This window comes from Lynx rufus, unplaced genomic scaffold (assembly GCF_022079265.1).
Source record: "Lynx rufus isolate CCGP_SWC_20201006 ecotype Redwood Valley unplaced genomic scaffold, mLynRuf1.p SCAF_8, whole genome shotgun sequence".
NCBI classification, from domain to species: domain Eukaryota; kingdom Metazoa; phylum Chordata; class Mammalia; order Carnivora; family Felidae; genus Lynx; species Lynx rufus.
Genome location: NW_025814896.1, coordinates 60,729,200 through 60,750,532, shown reverse-complemented (window position 1 = coordinate 60,750,532; position 21,333 = coordinate 60,729,200). Strand labels below are relative to the sequence as shown.

Here is a 21,333-nt window from a genome sequence, read left to right as displayed (position 1 = left end):
ACCCCTTGGATAAGGAGGGACCGTTGTAAATTCAGTCATATAATATGTGTTTTTTTGTGTCTGGCTTATTTTACTTACCCTGGTTATCTGTGTGGTAGCTGTATCAGAATTTTGTTCATTTTTATTGCCAAATAGCGTTTTGTTGTATAAATATACCATATTTTATTATTATCTATTCACTAGAGGACAGAGTTGTTTCTACTTTTTGGCTATTATGAATAGTACTGTTATATACATGCATTTGCATATGAATCTTTGTATGGAAATGTGTTTTCATTTGGGGGGGAAGGGTGGGAGTATGTACTCCTAAGAGTGAAATTGCTGGATAATATGGTAAATTTGTGTTTAACGTTTTCAGAAACTGTTAAACTCTTTTCCAAAGTGGCTGCACAATTATAGATTCCAACCAGTTGAAGGTTCTCTGTATCCTCACTAATACTTGTTAACCTTTGTCTTTTCAATTATAGCCATTCTAGTGGATATGAAATAGTATATATCTTATTGTGGTTTTAATTTGCATTTCTCTCATGTTGAGCATTTCTCAGTTTGCTTATTGGCCCTTCCGGTATCTTCATTGGTAAAACATGTATTCAAATTATTTGTCTTTTTATTATTGAGTTGTAAGAGTTCTTTTAGTTTTTTTAAATTTTGTTAACGTCAGTTTATCAAAATTTGCTGTTATAGAGCATGCTTCTAGTGTTGTAGTATAGAAATCTTTGTCTAACTTAATGTCATGAATATTTTGTCCTGTTTATTTCTAAATTTATACCTTTAGTTTCTTCTGTCTTTAGCTCTACCTCTGATAAATTAAAAAAATTTTTTTTAAATATTCATTTTTGAGAGACAGAATGTGAGTGGGGGAGGGTCAGAGAGAGGGAAACACAGCATCCAAAGCAGGCTCCAGGCTCTGAGCTGTCAGCACAGAGCCCGATGTGGGGCTCGAACTCATGGACCGCGAGATCATGACCTAAGCTGAAGTTGCATGCTTAACCGACTGAGCCACCCAGGCGCCCCTCTGATCTGTTTTAAGATACCTTTTATGCATGATGTGGGGTCATAGACAAAGTTCATTTTTTATTAATTTAACTAGCATCATTGTTTGAAAAGCTATCCTTTTCCCATTGCTTTGGCATCTTTGACAAATCAATAGGTCGGAAATATGAAGGTTTATTTGTGGACTTTGATTTCTGTTTCATTCACCTGTATTATCTGTTCTTCTGCTAGTACCACACTCTCTTTATTATAGTTTTATAGTAAGTTTTGAGATAGGGAAATCTTCCATTGTTATTCCTTTTCAAGATTATTTTGGCTATAATAGGTCACTTACTTTTCCATATAAATTTTATGGTCAGTTTGTCAATTTCTGCAAAAATCTTGCTTAGATTTAGCTGGTGATTGTGTTGAATCTATAGATCAATTTAGGGAGAATTATCTATTTTAATATTATTGAAATAGGCTGATGATTATACATTCAGTTGGATCTTTTACAGTTTCTTCTAGTAGTGTCTTATAGTTTTCATAGTTTGAGATTTGTAATTCTTTTAAATTTATTACTAGGTATTTTACTGTTTTTGATACTATTGAATGGGATCACAATTGAAAAAATTTTTTTCAAAAAAAATTTGTACTGTATACTAAGTATGATAGAAGATCAATTTCTTATATTCCATTAAATAAGCAATGTACAAAAGTGTTCAGAAAGTTGGAGCCAAAATTTTACATGATTTTTACTCTTAATTTAATAATGTTGCTCTGAAATCTATTTTAGCAGGTTTCCCTTTGTCCAAAGGTACTGTAAAGGGAATTAGATTGTAAAGTTTACATTGTAAAGTGCAGTTACATGTAGTTAAATCAACAGAGAACCTTGGATGAAGGTTCTGGCATTCTCTTGCTAAGGCAACATAATTTAAAGGATGATGGCAGTCAAGGTTTGAAATAATTTTGTGATTTTTTTTTTTCATTCCTAGAAACGACGACTTGAACACAGTAAAAATGTAAATACAGAAAAGCTAAGAGCTCCTGTTATTTGTGTACTTGGACATGTGGATACAGGGAAGACAAAAATTCTAGATAAAGTAAGAAAATATTGTTAGCTTTGATACTTCTTAAGTGAATGATATCTTATAAAAAGCTAATAGAAACCATAGCATATATAGGCAGTTCTGTTAAATAGGTTGCTACCTTCTTACTGCTTTTGCTTCTTTTTATATTTTGAAATACAAATCTGAATCTGCTATCTTATCCCAGCTTCGTCACACACATGTACAAGATGGTGAAGCAGGTGGCATTACGCAACAAATTGGGGCCACCAATGTTCCCCTTGAAGCTATTAATGAACAGACTAAGATGATTAAAAATGTAAGTACAAATGTAAATGTATTTTGCATGTTTCAATCTCTAACAAAAATTCAAATATAGGAAAAAAGGTTAGTATAAAGACCCACGTGCTCACTATTTATAATTAACACTTGTGCCACTTTGCTCTGTTTTGCTTCAGATCTTTTTTTTCCCCCCAAAAGAAAACATTAGATGAATAGGAACCCTCAAGTTTCATTTCCTTTCCTCTTGCTCCCAGAGGCAATCACTATTTTGAAGTTAGAGTGTTTCACCTACATGTTTTAACATTTTCACCATAGATCTCCATGTTTTTTTTTTAAATTTTTTTTTTTTTTCAACGTTTATTTATTTTTGGGACAGAGAGAGACAGAGCATGAACGGGGGAGGGGCAGAGAGAGAGGGAGACACAGAATCGGAAACAGGCTCCAGGCTCTGAGCCATCAGCCCAGAGCCTGACGCGGGGCTCGAACTCAGGGACCGCGAGATCGTGACCTGGCTGAAGTCGGACGCTTAACCGACTGCGCCACCCAGGCGCCCCTAGATCTCCATGTTTAAAAACTGTTTCCTCCCACACCCTTTTTAGCTTCTATCAAATTGATTGTATTTTCTTTATCTCCCTTATATTCTCTACTTTGGAGATATTCAGCTTATTTATCCAAAATATAACACAATAAAGAAAATCACATAAGATTAAGGTAAAAACTTAATGAATCATTATAAAGCAAAACCTTTGTGTAATCCATGTTAGGAGATAGAATCTTGGCAATTACCTCAGAAGACCTCTCTTATGTCCCTTTCCAATCAAAACACTCTTCTACTCAGGAGGAACTTTTAAAGTAATCTCTACCTTTAATGTGTTAGAGGTTGCAAAATGTTGCTATTCTAAGCCTATTATTGTGTTTATTTATTGGATTACTTCTTTAGAAAAACTGCCTGGTTTGCTGTTTGGTTACTCAGGATAATATGTATAGTGAAGGCAGAATAAATGCCTAATCCTTTACCTTATTTACTAACTTTAAAAATAAAGAGTGACTAATTTTGTTCGGTTTTGTATTGCTATAAACTCATGGATTGAAACATATTTACTGTGTTTTAATTCATTTATTCTTGTGGTGAGATAGTCTCATCTTCATCTACTGATTTGCTACTGAGTCTTTTTGGTTCGCTTTTAGTAGTGTTTGGTTGCATCCATGCTGTTTGGTGTAGCAGAATCTTCCAGGCTCATCTACATACCATGCTCCAGTCTTGGAACTGGGCCTTATAAAAAAAAAAAAAGAATCCGTAATTCCATTATCCTAGAGCAGGTGAAAAAGGGTAAATTTGGAACTGAGAAGTAATAAAATTGATAAATGACACACATGATAAATTATTACATGCTAATGTGTCTCTACTCCTTATTTTGTCTTAGTTTAGTATATAGAAAGGGTCTACAAATTTGTCTCCAGTTTGGGGAAGGGAGGTTTGGTTGAGATTATGTTTTATGAAGCTTGTTTTCTGGTAGATTCCTAAGGAAGGAATAATGGGAATAATATTCTTTGAGTTTTTGAATATTGTATACTTTGTGGCCTTCATCCTGGAAAGTCAGTTGGCTCCATATAAAATATTTGATTCTCATTTCCTTTCCTTAAATATCTTAAATGTTACGCTGGTTTCTTCTCACATAAATTATTGCCTTTCAAGTTTGATCACAAGCTGGTTTTCATCCTTTTATAAGTAATGTGGCCTTTCTGCATCTTGGTGTTGATTGTTCCAGGTCAGTTTTCCAGTTATGTGGAAATTTTCCAGCTCCATCTCAGTATGTAGTTTAAAATATTTGAGCATGATTTTCTTGAATTATAGTTTTTTAAATTCATAATTTAGAATTTATCTTGGTTGTAATTTATCTGGTATTTTTATGTTAGTCATTGGAGATTTTTCAACAGCTCATTCCACTAGTTGCCAGAACTTGAAATCTGGTTTTATTTTAGAACACAGTTAAAGAGCACGATTTTTATTAGACGTATATTAAAGTTCTCAGGATAACTTTTATATGACAGTTCTATTTTTTGTATTCCAGAAATACAAAATAGAAATAATTATGGTGCCCAGTGAATGTTGATTTAAGATCACCAGTATGCAAATATGAGAGGTTTTACATGATGAATCATTTTGACATAGAACAGGAGATAAGATTTTGAAAAATCATTTGAAGATTGACAAAAAGTATAGATAAACAAGTAAAAGTTTTGTGTGTGCGTGAGAGAGATTTGTTGGTCAGTGCCACACTTTAGGTTAAAGGAGAATGTGCATATCAGGCATGTTGTAATTTTTTTCCATTCATTAATGAACTTTTGTCCAGAAAATTAAGTGTTTATGATGTTATTTAAATAAAGCAGCATATGAAGTCTTTCTTAAAGATATTTCAGGTTGATGAGGTAAATTTTCTTTAAAATGTATTTTAGGATATTTTTCAAAGCTTAGAATTGCTTTAAAGTTGGAACAGATACATTTTTCAAACAGCGAGAACCTCTTCTTGCATGTCACCTTTTTATAGATAGTCACTCTAAGATGACTGCTGTCATTTATTACTTACTGATAATCTGCTCAAAAATTTTTATGACCTTAACAAAGAGAATGTTTTCTTATTTCATTTTTTTCCTTGCAAAACTCCTTTTGATATTAATGAAAATACTGTTGTGCTTTGCTGCTTGACTCACTGTTTTAAAACCATTTTTTAGAAAAGGAAGTGGTGATATTTTTAAGTTTTCATGGCAGAATAATTGTTTTTATAAGAAACTTTATAAAGTTTGGCTTCCTGAAGCTCTCCACTTTTCTTCACCTTTTCTAGTTTGATAGAGAGAATGTACGAATTCCAGGGATGCTGATTATTGATACTCCCGGCCATGAGTCTTTCAGGTAAGAGCAACTTGAAACCAAACTGCTTGAAACGATTAAGTCTAAAAGTTCAGTGAGTCAGAACGTCTGATTAATCAATTTTTGGGTTGTATTTTAAGATATGTGGTCCCACTATTGATCCTTATCTGTGCCTTACTGAATATGCAGTACTTTATTTGGATACTTGTATTCTGTAGAGATCTTTTATACTTTGAAAGACCAAATCCTAATACATACTTGGTCTGTCTCCTGTGAAACCCATTATAGGTGGAATTTATCCTGTTGCCTCTTGGCCATATTCCTTAGCGCAAAAAACTTGGCCAGTACAATTTGCAGAAATATTGGAGTAACTTCTGGAACTAACTCATTCCAGCTGATGTCAATTCACTGTGTCAGATAAGCATTTGGCAAGTTAAGGGCTAATGGCACTTGAATGTTAATGCATGCGCTTCATTTTGTTTTTTTTTTCTGTAGGTTTTACAAAGAAATTAAAAATTTGTTTAAGCAAAATAGTAATTTTAAGATTTCTACTTATTCATCTTTTCCCCTCTTTTCAACAGTAATCTAAGAAACAGAGGAAGCTCTCTTTGTGATATTGCTATTTTAGTCGTTGATATTATGCATGGTTTGGAGCCCCAAACAATTGAATCTATTAACCTTCTGAAATCTAAAAAATGTCCCTTCATTGTTGCACTCAATAAGGTAAGCTCCCCTGAAAAATTAAATGTGAAGACATGGTTCTTAAATTTTTGTGATTAAACAAATGTGCCATAGTATAACTTTCATATAAGAATATGTACTCATGCCAAGTTAAATGTATTTTGACAGATTTATACACACATATAAAACCACTACCATCGGAACATGGAGATCCATATTCCCAGAATGTTCCCTCGTATTCTGTTACAGTAAGCCTACCCCCTTTGTCAAGCCCAAACACTGATCCTCCCATCAGATCAGTCTATAAAACAGACTGTTTCATATTAATGGAATTACACAGTGTGTAATCTTTTGAGTCTGGCATTTTCCACACACTTGTTATTTTGCATTTATCCGTGTCGCATATACCATTAGTGGTTCCTTTTCATTGATGAGTAATATTTCATCATCTGAATAATACCACACTTCATCCAACTTACAAATTGAAGAATATTTGCACTGATTCCACTTCTAGCTTATTAAGGAAGCAGCTATGAACATTTCCACAGGTCTTTGGGTTGACATTTCTTTTGGGTAACTATTTAAAAAGGGAACTGCTGGGTCAAGTGGTATTTATATGTTTCACTTAATTAGAAAATGACATTTTCCCAAAGAGATCATACCACTTTATATTTTAGGATTTCAGTTCCGCAAATTCTTGCCAACATTTGTTCTACCTACAGCTGTTGTAGTAAGTGTGTAATGCTAAATTATTATGGTTTCATTTGCATTTCTGTCATGACTAATGGCATCAAGAATCTTTTCATGTATTTATTTGCCATCTCTCTCTTTGTGAAGTAACTATTTTAAAATCTTGGTTCATTTTTTATTAGATTGTTGTCTTGTGGAATTTTTAGAGTTCTTTATTGTTGATATAAGTCTTTTGTCAGTTATGCATATTGCCGGTATGTTCTTGTAGTCTAGGACTTGGTTTTTCATTTTCGTGATGATTTGTTTTGAAAAGCAAAAGTTTCTAATTTTGGTGAAGTCTGATGTGTAGGAATTCTTTATAATTTGTGTTTCTTATGTTCTCTGTAAGTAATCTTTAACCACCCCAAGTTGATGAAGAAATTTTTTAAGTGTTTCTAGATAGTTAACATTTAGGTCTGTGATTATTTTTAGTTAATTTTTGTGTATAGTATAATTTAAGGATCAGGGTACACTTTTTTCTACGAATATCCAGTTCAAAACCTTTTGTTGGAAAGATTATACTTTCTTTTTTGGTTTCTTTTTATAATGATGTATAGTTGACACAAGGTTACATTAGTTTCAGGTGTACAACATAGTGATTATTATATTCTACATTGTTTTGCTGTGCTGACAAATGTAGCTACTGTCACTGTATATTCTACTATTATAGTAGCATCAACTATATTCCTATGCTGTATCATTCATTCTTGTGATTTATACATTCTATAACTGCAGTCCTATACCTCTTACTCCCCTTTAACCCATTTTACCCATGCCTCTCCACCTCCAGCCTCTGACAATCGCATTGTTATGTTTATGGGTCTGTTTCTACTTTTTGGTTGTTTGCTTGTTTTTTTTTTTCTTCTTCTTTTTAGATTACACATACAAGAAATCATATGGTATTTGTCTTTCTCTGTTAGGCTTATTTCACTTAGCATAATATCCTCTGGGTCTGTCCACGTTGTAAATGGCAAGATGTCATTCATTTTTATAGCTGAGTAATACTCCATTGTGTGTAGTGTGTGTGTGTGTGTGTGTGTGTATGTACATGTACATACCACATCTTTATCCATTTAACTGTCATTGAACACCTAGGTTGCTTCCATATCTCGGATATTGTAAATACTGCAGCAAACATGGGGTGCCTCTGTGTTTTCATATTAGGGTTTTCATTTTCTTTGGGTAAACACCCAGTAGTGGAATTGCTGGATTATAATGGTATTTATATTTTTAATTTTTTGAGGAAACTCCATACTGTTTTCCACATTGGTTGCTCCAATTTACATTGCCACCAACAGTGTAGGAGGACTCCCTTTTCTACACATCCTCACTGACACTAGTTATTTATTGTCTTTTTGATACTAGCCATTCTAACTCTGTAATAAGGTGATATCTCATTGTGGTTTTGTGTTTCCCTGATGATTAATGATGGTGAGCATCTTTTCAGGTGTCTCTTGACCATCTGGATGTCTTATGGATGGAAAAATGTTTATTTAGGTTTTCTACCCTTTTTTAAATTCGGATCATATGTGTTTGGGGGTATAGCATGGTAGATGGTCTTTATGTTTGATGTTAACTCTATTGGCTATATCATTTGCAAATACCTTCTCTCATTCCATAGGTTGCCTTTCTGTTTGTTGAAATTTTCCCTCACTGTACAAAAGGTTTTCATTTTGGTGTAGTCTCAATAGCTTATTTTTATTTTTGTTTCCCTTGTCTTTGGAGACATAGAAAAATGCTGCTACAGCTGATGTCAGGGAAATTACTGCCTTTGTTCTCTTCTAGTTTTGTGGTTTTAGGTCTTACCTTTAGGTCTTTAATACATTTTAAGTTTATTTTTGTGTATGGTGTTAGAAAGTGGTCCAGTTTTATTGTTTTATAGCTGTCCAGTTTTCCCAGCATCATTTGTTGAAGAGACTGCTTTTCCCCATTGTATATTCCTTTCTCCTTTGTAACAGATTGACCCTAAAGCATTGGTTTATTTCAGAGTTCTATTCTGTTCCAATGATCTATGTGTCTGTTTTTGTGCCAGTACCATTCTGTTTTCATTACTTTAGTATTGTACTATAGCTTGAAATCTGGGATTGTGTTATTTCCAGCTTTGTTATTTTTTCTCAAGATTGCTTTGGCTGTTTAGAGTCTTTTGTGATTCTGTACAGATTTTAGGATTATTTGTTAAAGTTCTGTGAAAAATGCTTTTGGTATTTTGATTGGGACTGCATTGAATCTGTAGGTTGCTTTGGGTAGGATGGACGTTTTAACAGTATTCTTCCAGTCCATGAGTGTGGTCTTTCTTTGTATTTGTTTGTGTCATTTTCCATTTCTTATATCAGTGTCTTTGAGTTTTCAGAGTACAGATTTTTTACAGTTTTGGTTAAATTTGTTCCTAGGTATTTTATTCTTTCTGGTACAACTGTAAATGGAATGGTTTTCTTAACTTGCCTTTCTCCTACTTCATTATTAGTGTATAGAAATGCAAGAGATTTTTGCATATTAATTTTGTATCCTCCAACTTTATTGAATTAATGTAGTTTAATAAATTTTTGGTGGAGTCTTTAGGGGTTTCTGTATGTATTATCCTGTCATGTACTGATAGTGACACTTTTACCTCTTCCTAACCAATTTGGATGCCTTTTGTTGTCTGATTGCTACTGCTGGGACTTCCCATGCTATGTTGAATAAAAGTGGCAAAAGCAGACATTCTTGCCCTGTTCCTGATCTAAGAAGAAAAGTTCTGTTTTTCACCACTGAATGTGATGTTAGCTGAAGGTTTGTCATATATGGCCTTCATTATGTTGCAATATGTTCCCTCTAAACCCACTTTGTTGAGTTTTTATCATGAATGGATATTGGCTTTTGTCAGATACCTTTTCTGAATCTGTTGAGATGATCTTACGATTTTTGTCCTTCATTTTGTTAATGTGGTGTATCAGCTTGATTGATTTGTGGATATTGAACCATCCCACTTGGTTGTGGTGAATGATCCTTTTCAGTGTATTGTTGAATTCAACTTGCTCATATTTTGAGGATTTTTTCATCTGTGTTCATTAGACATTGGCATGCAGTTTTCTTTTTTTGTAATGTCTTTGGTTTTGGAATTGGGGTAATCCTAGCATCATAGAATGTATTTGGAAATTTTCCTTCCTCTTCTATTTTCTGAAATAGTTTGAGCAGAATAGCTATTAACCGTTTTTTAAATGTTAGGTAGAATTCACCTTTGAAGCCATTTGGTTTCAGAAGTCCTAGACTTTTGTTTATTGGGACTGTTTTCATTATTGGTTCAATTTTGTTACTAGTAATTGGTCTGTTTAGATTTTCTGTTTCCTCCTGATTCTGTCTTAGAAGATTGTATGTTTTCCATTATTATTTCTTCTAAGTTGTCAAAGTTGTTGGCATATAATTTTTTTGTAATAAACTCATAGTCTTTTGTATTTCTGTGGTGTCAGTTACTTCTCTTTAATTTCTGATTTTGAGTCTTCTTTTTTCTCAATGAGTCTAGCTAAAGGTTTATTAATTTTGTTTTTTGTTTCAAAAAATGAGCTGTTGGTTTCATTGACTTTTCCTGTTTTTTTTTTTATAGTCTCTTTCATTCACTTCTTCTCTGATGTTTATTATTTCCTTCCTTCTACTAACTTGGGGCTTTTTTTGTTTTTGTTTTTCCATTTTTAGGTATAAGGTTAGATTGTTTACTTGAGGTTTTTCTACTTCTTCTTTTTTTGAAATTTATTGTCAAATTGGTTTCCATACAACACCCAGTGCTCATCCCAAAAGGTGCCCTCCTTAGTACCCATCAGAGATTTTTCTGCTTCTTGAGATATGCCTGTATTGCTATGAATTTTCCTCTTAGAACTGCTTTCACTGTTATCACAAAGATATTGGACTGTTGTGTTTTTGTTTTTCATTTGTCTCAAGATATTTTTTTTTAATTTAAAAAAAGTTTTTTGAATGTTATTTTTGAGAGAGAGACAGAGCACACACAAGCTGGGGAAGGGCAGAGAGAGAGGGAGGGAGACACAGAATCTGAAATAGGCTCCAGGCAGGGCTCAAACTCTGAACCAGCAAGATCATGACCTGAGCCAAAGTTGGGCAGTGAACCATCTGAGCCACGCAGGTGCCCCTTGTCAAGTTATTTTTAAAATTTCCTCTTTGATGTCTTCGTTGACCTACTGGTTGTTTAGTACCATGTTGTTTAGCTTCCACATGTTTGTTTGTTTTCAGTTTTTTTTCTTTTTTCTAGAAAAATGTAATTGATTTATATTTTTATACTGTTGTGATTCTAAAAGATTGATATTATTTCAGTCTTCTTAAATTTATTGAAACTTATTTTGTGGCCTAACATGATCTTTCCTGAAGAATGTTCCATGTGCACTTGAAAAGAATGTATTCTTTTGTTTGTGCATGGCATGTACTGTACATGTCTGTTAAGTCCATTTAGTCAAATGTGTCATTCAGAGATACTGTTTCTTTATTGATTTGTACCTGGATGATCTGTCCATTCAGGTAAGTGGGGTATTAAAGCCCCCTACTATTCTTGTATTACTTGCAGTTTCTCCTTTTACATCTGTTAATAATTGCTTTATTTATTTATTTAGGTGCATAAATATTTACAATTGTGGTATCTCCTTGTTGGATTGATTTCTTCATTATTCTGTAGTGTCCTTCTTTGTCTCTTGTAATAGTCTTTGCTTTAAAGTCTCTTGTCTGATATTAACATTGCTGCCCTGGCTATTGTTTTCTTTCTACTTTCATGTACGTGGAATAGCTTTTTCTATCCCTTTTCTTTTACTCTGTATATGTTCAGGGCTAAAGTGTAGGCAGCAAATGGTTCTATTTTCTTTCTTTCTTTTTTTTTTTTTTTTAAGCTTATTTATATATTTTGAGAGATAGAGCAAGCACTCCACAGGCGGGGGGGGGCAGAGAGAAGGAGAGACAGAATCCTAAGCAGGCTCTGTGCCATCAGCACAGAGCCCCATGTGGGGCTCGAACTCAATGAACTGTGAGATCATGATGACCTGAGCCAAGATCAAGAGTTTGAACACTTAACTGACTGAGCCACATAGGTGCCCCAAATGGTTCTGTTTTCTTAACCATTCTGTCACCCTATGTTTTTTGATTGGAACATTCAGACCATTTACCTTTCAAGCAATTATTGATAAGGATGTACTTATTGCCATTTTTCAATTATTCTCTGGTTGTTTTTGTAATTCTCTCTTCCTTTCTTCTCTTGCTCTCTTTTTTTGTGATTAATGATTTTCTTTAGTGTCATGATTGGATTTTTTCGGTGTGTCTATTAATGGTTTTGTGGTTATCATGAAGTTCATGTATATAACATCCCAAGTATATAGCAGTCTGTTAATGGTCACTTATGTTTGAGCATCGTCTAGAAGAACTTCATTTTTATTTACCTCTTCTACATATTAAATATATATTGTTATATTTTGCATCTTTTTTATTTTGTCAGGCTTCTTTCCTTTCATAATTTTGTTCTCTCATGGCCTTTTCTTTTCCATTTACAGGAGTCTCTTTGACATTTCTTATAAGGCTGTTGTAGTGGCGAAGAACTCCTTTTTGTTTGGGAAACTCTTTAGCTGTCCTTCATTTCTGAATGATAATCTTGCTGGGTAGTGTTCTTGATTGTGGTTCTTTTCTACTCCTTTCTGGCCAGCAAATTTCTGCTGAAGTATCAGCTGATTGCCTTGTGAGGCTTCATCTCGTTTGGAGCTTTCTGTGCCTCCTGAATCTGAATGTGTTTCCTCTCCAGGGGTAGGGATGTTTTTCAGCTATTACTTCTTAGGATAAGTTCTCTGCCCCTTTTTTTAAGTCTTCTCCTTATCAGGCCTTTATAACATGAATGTTTGTTTGCTTGATGTTACCCTGTTATCCAACAGATCCCTTACTCTATAATTATTTTTAAATTCTTTTTTCCCCCCTTTGGTGCTTTCCATTCCCCTGCTGTCCAAATCACTGATCCATTCTTCTCATCCTCAAATCTATCGAATCCCTTTAATGTGTTTTTCATCTGCTATTCTTCAACTCTGATTCCTTCTTTTTTATATTTTATATGTCTTTTTTGAAGTTATGCCTGACTTCATTCATGGTTCTCTCCAGTCCAGTAAGCATCTTCATTACTATTACTTTGAACTCTTGATCAGGCATACTGCTGATCTCCATTTCATTTAATTCTTTTTCTGAAGTTTTATCTTTTTCTTTGTTTGGAGTATATTCTTTTTGTCATTTTGATTTACTTCTTCTGTTTATTTCTATGGATTAGGTGGAACGGCTATTTTTCCTTAACTAGAGGGAATGATCTTGAGTGTGGGTTCCTGTGTAGAATGTGCTTGGTGAGTTGGGGTGGCTATCTGGACTGTGGTGTTTATGGACTGTGGATCCTAGCATTCTCCATGCTAGGGCCACCCTGGTGTGATAGTCAGAAGTGAAGTGGGTTCAAACCAGGTGTTCCTGGGGCTCTTCACCCAGAGGGCAGCACAGCTGGAGTTGAAATGGGTGGAAGCCAGGGGGTCCCAGGGCTCTCTTTATGGAGGGCACCCTAGCATCACAGCTAGAGCTGAAGTGGGTGTAACCGAGGGGATTCTGGGGCTCTCCTTGCAGAGAACACTGACAGGATAGCTGAAACTGAATGGACACAGGCTGGGGCAGTACTGTGGCACTCTGCATTGAATGCACTCTGAGTACAGCTGAATCTGAAGTGGATGCGAGCTAGGGCTCCTGGGGCTCTCCACGCAGGGATGCCCTGGTAGGGTGACTAAAGCCAAGGCAGGTATGGGCAAGGATTGTCCTGGATCACTGCACACAGGGGTGTCCTGGCAGGGAGGCTAGAACCAAGGTGGGTACAGACTGGGGGTGCCTTGGGCACTCCATGAAGGAGATTCCCTGGCGAGTTGTCTGGAGTATAAGCTGGTGTGGGTTGGGAGGTTCTAATATGCTCTAAGCCAGGGGAGTCCTAGCAAGTTGTCTGGAGCTGCAGTGGTGTGGGCCTGAGTGTTCTAGGGTGCTTTGTGTTTGTGTCACTTTGACGGACAGCTGCAGCTGTAGTGAGGCATGTAGTGAGGCTGGCTAGGCATGTCCTGGTATGCTGCACCGCACAGGAGCCATCTTGATGGAATGGCTTGGGTCGGGTGTGGGCTAGGGACTCAGGGCTGACTGAGGTGTTAGGCCATCTAGAATGCCTGGACCTTGCTCCTGTCCACGCTGCCAGGGTGGAGGCACTTGACAGTTCCTCTTGACCTGGAGAGAGTTTCAGCAGTTCCCCTGCTGTTAGGGTTCTGGAGCTGTTCCTTTATATTCTAGATGTCTTCGCAAACCACAGCTTTTTTTTCTGCACCCCAGGGCAGATGAATCTACTCACAGTCCTTCAGTACTATCCTTCCACACAGAAGTTTGCACTGTTGATGGGGGTCCTCTTTGTTTCTGTGTCTCTGTCTCTCTTGCCATTCTCTACATGGTCTTTGTTGTACAGAAGCTGTTAACTCTCCGTTCTTCTTCAGGATGAATTGTTCTGTAAATAGGTACAGTTTTAGTGTGTCCCTGGAGGTGGTGAGGTCAGTGTCTCCCTATATATTGCCATCTTGGACCAGCAGTTCTGCACTGAATTACTTTTGAATCTTTGTTGACTACTAATTGACCATGTACATATGTCCCTTTTTGGTATTTATCTTCTCTTCCATTGACCTGTATATCTATCCTTATGCCACTACTACCCTGTTTTGGTTATTATAATTTATAGTAATGTCTTGAAAGCAGGTATTGGTAATTTTAACTTTTTGTTTCTCAGAATTGTTCTGGTTATTTTAGGGTTCTTGAATTTTCATATGAAGTTCAGAATCTGCTTAGTTTTTACAAAAGGACTTTTGGAATTTTGTGTGGGATTGTATTTAATTTGTAGGTAAATTCTGTGAGAGTTGACATTTTATCAAAATTGAGTCTTCTGATAAGTGAACATGACATCTCTATATTTATTTACTTAGTTTTTTATTTCTTCTTGGTGATATTTTGTACCTTTATTGTCCATGTGTTAGACATATTTTTCTAAATTTATCCATAGTATTTTCATGGTTTTGATGCTGTTGTGAATAACATTTAAAATTTTGGGGTTTGTAATTTATATAGGAATATAGTTGATTTTTATGTATTCATTTTTAAATCTTGTGATGTTACTAATTTCACTGATTAGGCCTAGAAGCTTCTTTTGTAGATCATGTGGGATTTTCCATCTACATGATTATGTTATCTGCAAATAAAGGGTTTGTTTTACTTTTGCCCTTCATGCGTGTGCTCTGTAAATTTTCTTCTTCCTGACTGCACTAACTAGACCTTCTGGAACAATGTTGAATAGAAGTAATGACAGACTTCTTGCTTTCTGCCCTACCTTAGGGGGAAGTACTTGATCTTTCACCATTACATGTGATGTCAGCAGTAGGTTGCTTAAAGTGTTACTCTTGTTTAAGTCATGAGATGTTAAAATTTGTCAGATGGCTTATTCTGCTTCTCTTAAGATATTCATGTGGCTTTTCCTCTTTATTCTGTAACATGAGTTACTGTTGATATTTTGAGGAGACTTTACTAACATTTTATTATGAAGACTTTTTTTTTTTTTTTATAGAGCCATTTAAGATTTCATAGCAGTGTTGACAGGAAGGTAGAGATTTCCCACATACACGTATGCATAGCCTCCCAATATCAGCACCCTCCCTCCCACACCAGAGTGGTACATTTGTTGTAATTGATGAACTTACACTGACACATCATTATCACCCAAAGTCTATAGTTTAGGGTTCATTCTTGGTGTTGTACATCCTGTGGGTTGGACAGATGTATAATGACATGTATCCAACATTTTGGTATCATATAATTTTCACTGCTTTAAAAATCCTTTCCACTTTGCCTGTTTCTTACCCCATCTCTCAGTCCCTGGCAAAAAGATCCCTGATCTTTGTACTGTCTGCATAGTTTTGCCTTCTCTGGAGTGTCATAGGTGGAATCATATAGGATTTTACAGTAAGCTTTTTCAGATTGCCTTCTTTCACTTAAAAATAAGAATTAAAGTTTCCTCCACGTATTGTCATGTCTTGGTAGCTCATTTTTTAGTTTTTTTTTTTTTTTAATTTTTTTTAACGTTTATTTATTTTTGAGACAGAGACAGAGCATGAACGGGGGAGGGTCAGAGAGAGAGGGAGACACAGAATGTGAAACAGGCTCCAGGCTCTGAGCAGTCAGCACAGAGCCCCACGCGGGGCTCGAACTCACGGACTGCGAGATCGTGACCTGAGCCGAAGTCGGACGCTTAACCGACTGAGCCACCCAGGCGCCCCTCATTTTTTTGTTTTAAGATCATTTATTTTGCTTAATAATTCATTCCGTTGTCTGGATACACTACTGTTTATTCATTACCCATTGAAGGACATCTTGGTTGCTTTCAGGTTTTGCAGTTAGGAATAAAAGCTGCCATGAACCTCTTTGTGCAGGTTTGTGTGTAAGCATATGTTTTCTGGTTCTCTGGGTGAATATCAAAGAGTGTGATGGTGGATTGTTATGGTAAGAGTTTTAAGTTTTGGAACAAACTGCCCAAGTGGCTGTAACAGTTTGCGATCCTGCCAGCAGTGAATGAGAGTTGCTACATCTTTACCAACATTTGATGTTGAGTTTTGGATTTTAGTCATTCTAGTAGGTATGTAGTGGTATCTCGTTGTTGTTTTAATTTGTGTTTCCATAAGATGTGGAACATCTTTTCATATGCTTATTTGCCATCTCTGAGTTGTCAAATTCTTTGGCCCATTGTTAAATTGGATTCTTTTTTTTTTTTTTTGAATGTTTATTTATTTTTGGGACAGAGAGAGACAGAGCATGAACGGGGGAGGGGCAGAGAGAGAGGGAGACACAGAATTGGAAACAGGCTCCAGGCTCTGAGCCATCAGCCCAGAGCCCGACGCGGGGCTTGAACTCACGGACCGCGAGATCGTGACCTGGCTGAAGTCGGACGCTTAACCGACTGCGCCACCCAGGCGCCCCTAAATTGGATTCTTTATATTCTTGAGTTTTAAGAGTTCTTTCTGTATTTTGGATATAGGTTCTTTATCAGATGGGTCTTCGGCAAATGTTTTCTCCCAGTCTGGCTTCTTGTTTGATTCCCTAGACTCACTTTCACAGAAACTTATCATTTTAATGAAGTTTAGCTTATCATATTCTTTCTTTCATGGATTATGCCTTTGGTTGTGGTGTCTAAATAGTCCTCACCACAGCCAAGGTCATCACATTTTCTCCTGTTTTATCTTTCAGGAGTTTTAGAGTTTTATGTATTACATTTTGGTCTGTGATTATTCTGAGTTAATTTTTGTGAAGAGTGGAAGGCCTGTATTGTGTCTAAGTTGTTTTTTTTACATGTGCATGTTCAGTTGTTCACTATTTGTTGATTACTTTTGGATTTTTAAATGTTAAACCAGCCTTGCATTACTAGAATAAACCCCACTTACTTGGTCATGATGCATTATCTTTTTCATGTATTGCCTGATTTGATTTGACAAGTTTTTGTTGATGATTTTTGTGTCTGTATTCATGAGTGACTTTGCTTTATAGTTTTGCTTTACTGTCTTTTTGTCTGGTTTTGATATTAGCGTAATGTTGGCTTTGTCGGATGAGTTGAAAGGTATTTCCTCCTTTATTATCTGAAAGAGTTTGTATAGAAATGATAGAATTTTTTTAAATGTTTGATGGAATTCACTAGGAAGCCATATCTGCATAGAATCTCTTAAACAGGTACAGGTTATTTAGGTTTTTTGTCTTTTATCAGTATAGAAATTTGTATTTCAGAGAACCAGCTCTTTATTCTATTGATATTCTCTATTGTTTTATTTTATATCTCATTGATTTCCAGTGTTAATTTTATCATTTGCTTCTTTCTTCTTTGATTTTCCTGTCCTCTTCCTTTCTAACTTCTTAAGGTGGAATCTTAGATTGTTGATTTCAGATATTTTTTCTTATCTAATAGAAATATTTGAGGGTAAGTTTAGCTCACTGTTATAAGCAGTGCTTACATATTTTATGCTTTTATTATTTAGATCAAATAATTTTCTGAATATGGAATTCCAGATTTAAAAAATATTTTTTTCCTTCATTGCTTTATGGCTTTTATCTCTAATAGTCCTTCGTTTCTTTGTATATAATATATCCTTTTCTGTGATTGTTTTTAAGAACTTTCCTTTTAAAGGTTCATTAGTGAGATTTTGTAATGATTTTCTTAGATCTGTGGATTTATAGTCTTCATCTGTTTACAAAAATTAGGTTATTCAGAGGTTTTTCATGAATGACTAAGGTTTTCTTTCATTCTTTTTTCTTTGTATGCTTCAGCTGGGAGTTTTTATTGCTATATCTTCAAGGCCTTCAGTCTTTTCTTTTGTAATATGTAATTTACTGTTAAGCTTATCTAGTAAATTTTTATTTCATATTATGTGTTTTTTAAAGCTCTTCATATTTTTTCTTTAAAGTCACATATTTTATAATAATTGTTTTAAGAATCTCGTATGCTAATTATATCAACTTTGTCATTTCTGGATCTGTTCCTACTTACTAATGTTTCTCCTTTGTAGCATTCAGATTGAGGAAGCTTCTTTATATTGTAACCCTAGACTTAGGAAATGGATTTTGCTCGTTTCTTTTTCCTACTAATTAGTTTTCCTGTCTATACCCATTTATCACACTTTTGAAAAGTGAAAGAAAATACATGATTTATTTAACAGAGTAAATCTAATGTGAGCAATAAAACAATTAAAATGGACTGTTCTCTGAAATAGGATGCAATTATTACTATTTTTTTTTTTTTGCTGTAATTTTCCTAGTGATGATATTTGCTATATTTCTTATTTTTATTTACTAAACAAAACCATTTTGGAATTCCAGCAACATGTGCTAATAGTGCCAGGATAATTCTAGGATCTCATCTTTTGCAAACAAATGACAGCCTCTCATGAACTGGTTTGGAGGCTCATGGGCAGCTTGTTACCTCAGAAGTTTGTAGTTGAAGAAGGGCTGCAGTTAGGGGCACCTGGGTGGCTCAGTCAGTTAAGCATCTGACTTCAGCTCAGGTTATGATCTCGCAGTCTGTGAGTTTGAGCTCCATATTCGAGCTGTGTTGACAGCTCCGAGCCTGGAGCCTGCTTCAGATTCTGTGTCTCCCTCTCGCTTTCTGCCCCTCCTCCACTCATGTTCTCTCTCTCTCAAAAATAAATAAACATTAAAAAAATTTTAAAAATGAAAATAAATTAAGGGACTGCAGTTTAAGCGGGTTGTATGGGCTTTTTGGTATAATAAAATATTTGAGTAATTCACACTCTTCTGAATATGTATAATATACACTAGGAGTTTTTAGGAACTTTAATTTAGGAACTTAATTAAGTTCCTTAGCATTCTGAATGTTTTCAAGATGTTTCTTATGAAAAATTTTTGTCCAGATTGATAGGTTGTATGATTGGAAAAAGAGCCCTGACTCTGATGTGGCTGCTACTTTAAAGAAGCAGAAAAAGAATACAAAAGATGAATTTGAGGAGCGAGCAAAGGCTATTATTGTAGAATTTGCACAGCAGGTAAGAAAACTTTCCCTTCTTAGTGAAAAGCCTATGTTATAGAATATTTTTCCTTTTGTTATATTGTCCTTATAATAAAGCTAGCATTTTCACTAATACTGGTTCTGTTTCCCTATCACTGGCAAGTAATGATCTCCATTCTTTTCCCTTATCCCTTTTTAAGTTAGAAAGCTGATATTTCAAAGATCTGTCTTTGTAAAGTCTGAATGTTTAAATTTTAAAAATAAAGTTGACTGGGAAAGCCACTACTTTTCTGTGATACAACTAATACCTACAGGTTATACATGATCTGGAGTGTTTTTTAGGAGTTTCAGAAAGATGAGTAATTTGCTTATCTATTAGGTAGTCAGTCATGCTGTTCTGGATACTTCCTTCCAGTTTGGCCTTTTGGAATGATTTTGCTTTTCCTGTCTCTAGGGTTTGAATGCAGCTTTGTTTTATGAGAACAAGGATCCCCGTACTTTTGTGTCCTTGGTACCTACCTCTGCACATACTGGTGATGGCATGGGAAGTTTGATCTACCTTCTTGTCGAGTTAACTCAGACCATGTTGAGCAAGAGACTTGCACATTGTGAGGAGCTAAGAGCACAGGTGATGGAGGTAATGATCAGCTTTTCAGTTTATTTTCCCTTTTGTTTTTAACATGGAGGTCTTGGATGGGGATGTTTCCTACTCTTATATTCAGTCAATATAGTGCAGCATATATTTCACTCCCTTTGCGATTATGTCTCTTAGGTTAAGGCTCTCCCAGGAATGGGCACCACCATAGATGTGATACTGATCAATGGGCGTTTGAAGGAAGGAGATACAATTATCGTTCCTGGAGTAGAAGGGCCCATTGTAACTCAGATTCGAGGCCTCCTATTACCTCCTCCTATGAAGGAATTACGGGTGAAGGTAAGCCTGGGTGGCAAGTGTTGACACACGGGGATGTGTACATTGTGTATAAGTTCTGCTGAGGTCCCTTCTTGACTTCGAGAGTTGGTTGGCTTAATATGCTCTCGCTCCTTGTCTTATTTTGAATCCCGCATACAGGATCATCTGTCAGAGTGGAGATGTGTGCAAGTTTTTATTTACCACCTAAGCTTTCCATGAAAACTGAAGTGTATTATTTTGGTTCTACACTGCTAAGTAGTCTCTTACTAACATTTTTTATTATGAAATAAAACATTAATACACAAAATTCCATAAGCATAGAAGACAAGTTTAACCAATTTTTAGGAAGCAAACAGGTAAAGAATCAGAACATTGCTGATATCCCCGAAGCCTGTGTGCTTCTTACTGATGTTAGTCCCTCCCCTCTCCCCACCCCTCCCCCCCAGTCCCCCACATTCCTAAAAGTTAACTGCTTCCATTTCCATGATAGTAATTAATATCCTTTTTAAACAATACGTGAGTGTGGGGTTCTCAAAAATCTGTATGGACTTTATATATGTGGAGTCCTTTTCCATTCCTTTGTATCTGGCTTCTTTTGGTCAAAAAATACTTTTAAGATTTATCCATGTTGTTGCCTATAGCTATTGTTGATTTTTGTTGTTGTGTAGTATTCTACTGAATGAATATATTATGGTTTATCTGTTCTGTTGATGGAAAGTGTAGGCTATCTCCAGTTTTAAAACTTTTATTATTACCAGCAGTGTCATTCCTACGAATATTCTTGTATTATCTCTTGGTGTAGTTGTGCAAGTTTCTCCAGGGTGTATGCCTAGGAGTGAATTGCTGAGTCCTCACTTACACTTAGCTCCAGTTTTACTGGATAAGGCCATATTGTTGTCCACAGTAAGTCTAACAAGTTATACTTTCAACTGCAGTATATTAGAATTTTCATTATGTCACGTCTTGTCAGCTCTCTGATGCTGTCAGAGTTTAAAATTTTTTCCTGTCTGGTAGCTCGTTGTTTCATTTGGTACTTGCCTGATTGAAATATGGTTGGCTATTATTTTGTATGTTTATTAGCCATTTAAATTCACTACTTTGTGAAATGTCCCTGTGTTCCAGCATTGTCTGTCTTTATTACAGAGTCATGGGATTTGTCTATGTAGTCAGGGTACTAGTCTGTTAGTGGCTTGTATGTATTGTACCATCTTCTACTCTGTGACTTGTCTTTTTACCTTTTCTGTGGAATCTTATGAAACAAATG

General features: G+C 35.5%; 1 protein-coding gene across 6 annotated transcripts in view; it reads left to right on the top strand.

The window, feature by feature from the left end:
* EIF5B (eukaryotic translation initiation factor 5B) overlaps positions 1–21,333 on the top strand; it is an 89,866-nt gene that overhangs the window by 60,533 nt on the left and 8,000 nt on the right. For all 6 annotated transcript variants that reach the window (XM_047069897.1, XM_047069896.1, XM_047069895.1 and 3 more), the window contains 7 exons: positions 1,968–2,075; positions 2,248–2,358; positions 5,165–5,232; positions 5,772–5,913; positions 19,062–19,193; positions 19,611–19,793; positions 19,929–20,090. In XM_047069897.1, the coding sequence (XP_046925853.1) occupies positions 1,968–2,075; positions 2,248–2,358; positions 5,165–5,232; positions 5,772–5,913; positions 19,062–19,193; positions 19,611–19,793; positions 19,929–20,090 (906 nt within the window). The remainder of the gene's footprint in view (positions 1–1,967; positions 2,076–2,247; positions 2,359–5,164; positions 5,233–5,771; positions 5,914–19,061; positions 19,194–19,610; positions 19,794–19,928; positions 20,091–21,333) is intronic.